The sequence below is a fragment of the Citrus clementina genome, unplaced genomic scaffold (assembly GCF_000493195.1).
Source record: "Citrus clementina cultivar Clemenules unplaced genomic scaffold, Citrus_clementina_v1.0 scaffold_379, whole genome shotgun sequence".
NCBI classification, from domain to species: domain Eukaryota; kingdom Viridiplantae; phylum Streptophyta; class Magnoliopsida; order Sapindales; family Rutaceae; genus Citrus; species Citrus x clementina.
In genome coordinates, this window is record NW_006262286.1 from 1 (window position 1) to 2505 (window position 2505).

Below are 2505 nucleotides of genomic sequence, written 5' to 3' on the forward strand. Positions count from 1 at the left end.
TGGTAGCTCTTATGTTGAGGCAGCACAAAAATTCCATGAAATTGACCCTTTACAGAAGCCTAAGCAAGATCGGTATGCTCTTCGAACTTCACCACAATGGTTAGGCCCTCAAGCTGAAGTGATTCGAGCATCGACAAAGTCTATTGAGAGGGAGATTAACTCTGTGAATGATAATCCGTTGATTGATGTTTCAAGGAACAAGGCATTACACGGTGGCAATTTCCAGGGCACTCCAATTGGTGTCTCTATGGATAATTCAAGATTGGCAATTGCTTCGATTGGGAAACTCATGTTTGCTCAATTTTCTGAGCTGGTTAATGATTTTTACAGTAATGGGTTGCCTTCAAATCTGTCTGGTGGTAGGAATCCATGCTTGGATTATGGGTTCAAAGGTGCCGAAATAGCAATGGCTGCGTATTGTTCCGAGCTCCAGTTTCTAGCCAATCCTGTGACTAATCACGTCCAAAGTGCTGAGCAACACAACCAAGATGTGAACTCTTTAGGGCTGATCTCTGCCAGAAAAACAGCTGAAGCTGTTGATATCTTGAAGCTCATGTCCTCAACTTACTTGATTGCACTCTGCCAAGCTATAGACTTGAGGCACTTGGAGGAGAATCTGAAGAGCACAGTTAAGAACACAATCAGCCAAGCAGCTAAGAAAGTCCTGACGATGGGGGTCAATGGGGAGCTCCATCCTTCAAGATTCTGCGAGAAAGATTTGCTGAAAGTAGTTGATCGCGAGTACGTTTTTTCATACGCTGATGATCCCTGCAGCGCAACTTACCCGTTGATGCGGAAACTGAGACAAGTCCTTGTTGATCATGCATTGACAAACAATGAAGATTTGAAGAATGCAAATGCTTCAATCTTCTTAAAGATAGGTGCTTTCGAGGAGGAGTTGAAGACCCTTTTGCCGAAAGAAGTTGAGAGTGCTAGAAGTGCTTTTGAGAGTGGTAATTTGGAAATACCAAACAGGATTAAGGAGTGCAGGTCCTACCCATTGTATAGGTTTGTAAGGGAAGAGTTGGGGGCTCGGTATCTGACAGGAGAGAAGGCGATATCACCAGGCGAGGAATGTGATAAGGTGTTTACAGCGATTTGTCAGGGAAAAATAATTGATCCACTGCTTGAATGTCTTAAAGAATGGGATGGGAGTCCTCTTCCAATTTGTTAATGCTTTCTTTTATGCCTTTTTTTTTATATATATTTTAATGTCGCTTGGAAGGTTAACAAATATAATTCTTCTACTGTGAGGATGATACTGTCTCTATGCTTTCACTTTGTGTTCTTAATTCTATTTTTCCCCCTTCTTAAAGTCTGTAATTTTGGTGAAATTTATGTACAGTTGCAACTCAATAATAAGATGGGCCTTTGATAATCAATCGCAAAATTAAGCCACTTCTCGGTTACATTTCTTTGGCCGTCTCCTTTTTATAAAATAAATTATTAGGGGTAAATATATTCTCAACTCAAATTAAACATACTCGAAAGATTCAATCAAATGATGAAAATAATGGTAATTGAAAACTTTTTTTTTTCCTTTTTACTTATAATAAAAATTACAAGTATCCAGGTATATACAGCAACAAAATTCTCTAGCAGAAAAGACCGGACAATACAGTTTCAAACCCCCAGGCCATCTTGAAAACCCTCTGAAGAATGCTGAGCTCAAAGTTCTTCATGGTGGTGAAGCTAAGCTAGCAAACGCAAAATGTATAGCTTACTAACGGTCGGTCAAAGTTCTTCGTCGTGGAGCTAAGTTAAACGAATGCAAAATGTGTAGCTTACAAATGGTCAGTCATCATCTGACAAACAAACAATGTCTACAGGTTCACTCATCTGCCCGGGGTTAGCCTGCGAACTCTGCATGTTAGATTCAGGTCGGACAATTGGAACACTTGATGAACTGAATTCTGATACTGAGGGCAAACTGCTGGGCAGAATTTGACTTGCCCCACTTCTATTGTCAACAAAATCCATAAGCAAATCCATGGCTGACAGAGAAGGGTTGGGAACAGATGGCACAACTCCAGAAGTTTCAGGCCCCGGTGCCCTGGTGTAAAGACTAGTATTGCATGTAGCCAATGGTGATAGAAGAGGACGCTGGAGAAGTGGGATAGAGGTTGGACGGGCATTACTGGGTAGAGTTGGCAAAACAGAAGAAGGAAGACTGGTTGAAGCAAGGGATGTTGATGGTCTAAATGGTTGTAAATGTGGAGCAGGAGCACGAATTCCTCTGCTGACTTGGTGATTTATCGTAGGAGAGACTCTGGAGCTAACATGGGGTGGTCTTGAAGGAATGCCTGGGAAAAGTGCCGAGGCATGGGGAACTGCAGTATGTTGACTTGCTGCAGGAGATGTAATCGGTATGGCTGCAGGAGCGGAAGTAGTCTGCACAGAAGTGGCAGGTGGGCCAGATGAACCTGCCAAAACAGGAGGTCTTTGCATAGTTTGCCATGATAGCATGTATGCCAGCTGCTGATGAATGGTGCTAGAAGAAACCTC

The 2505-nt window shown here is 42.3% G+C and overlaps 1 protein-coding gene across 1 annotated transcript; it reads left to right on the forward strand.

The window, feature by feature from the left end:
* Window positions 1–4: 4 nt before the first annotated feature.
* LOC18045747 (phenylalanine ammonia-lyase) lies at window positions 5–1378 on the forward strand (the record flags this gene model as incomplete). Its single annotated transcript, XM_006439080.2, has 1 exon — window positions 5–1378. A coding segment is annotated over one exon (1170 nt), but the record flags the coding sequence as incomplete, so codon positions are not given.
* Between the last annotated feature and the right edge of the window lie 1127 nt (window positions 1379–2505).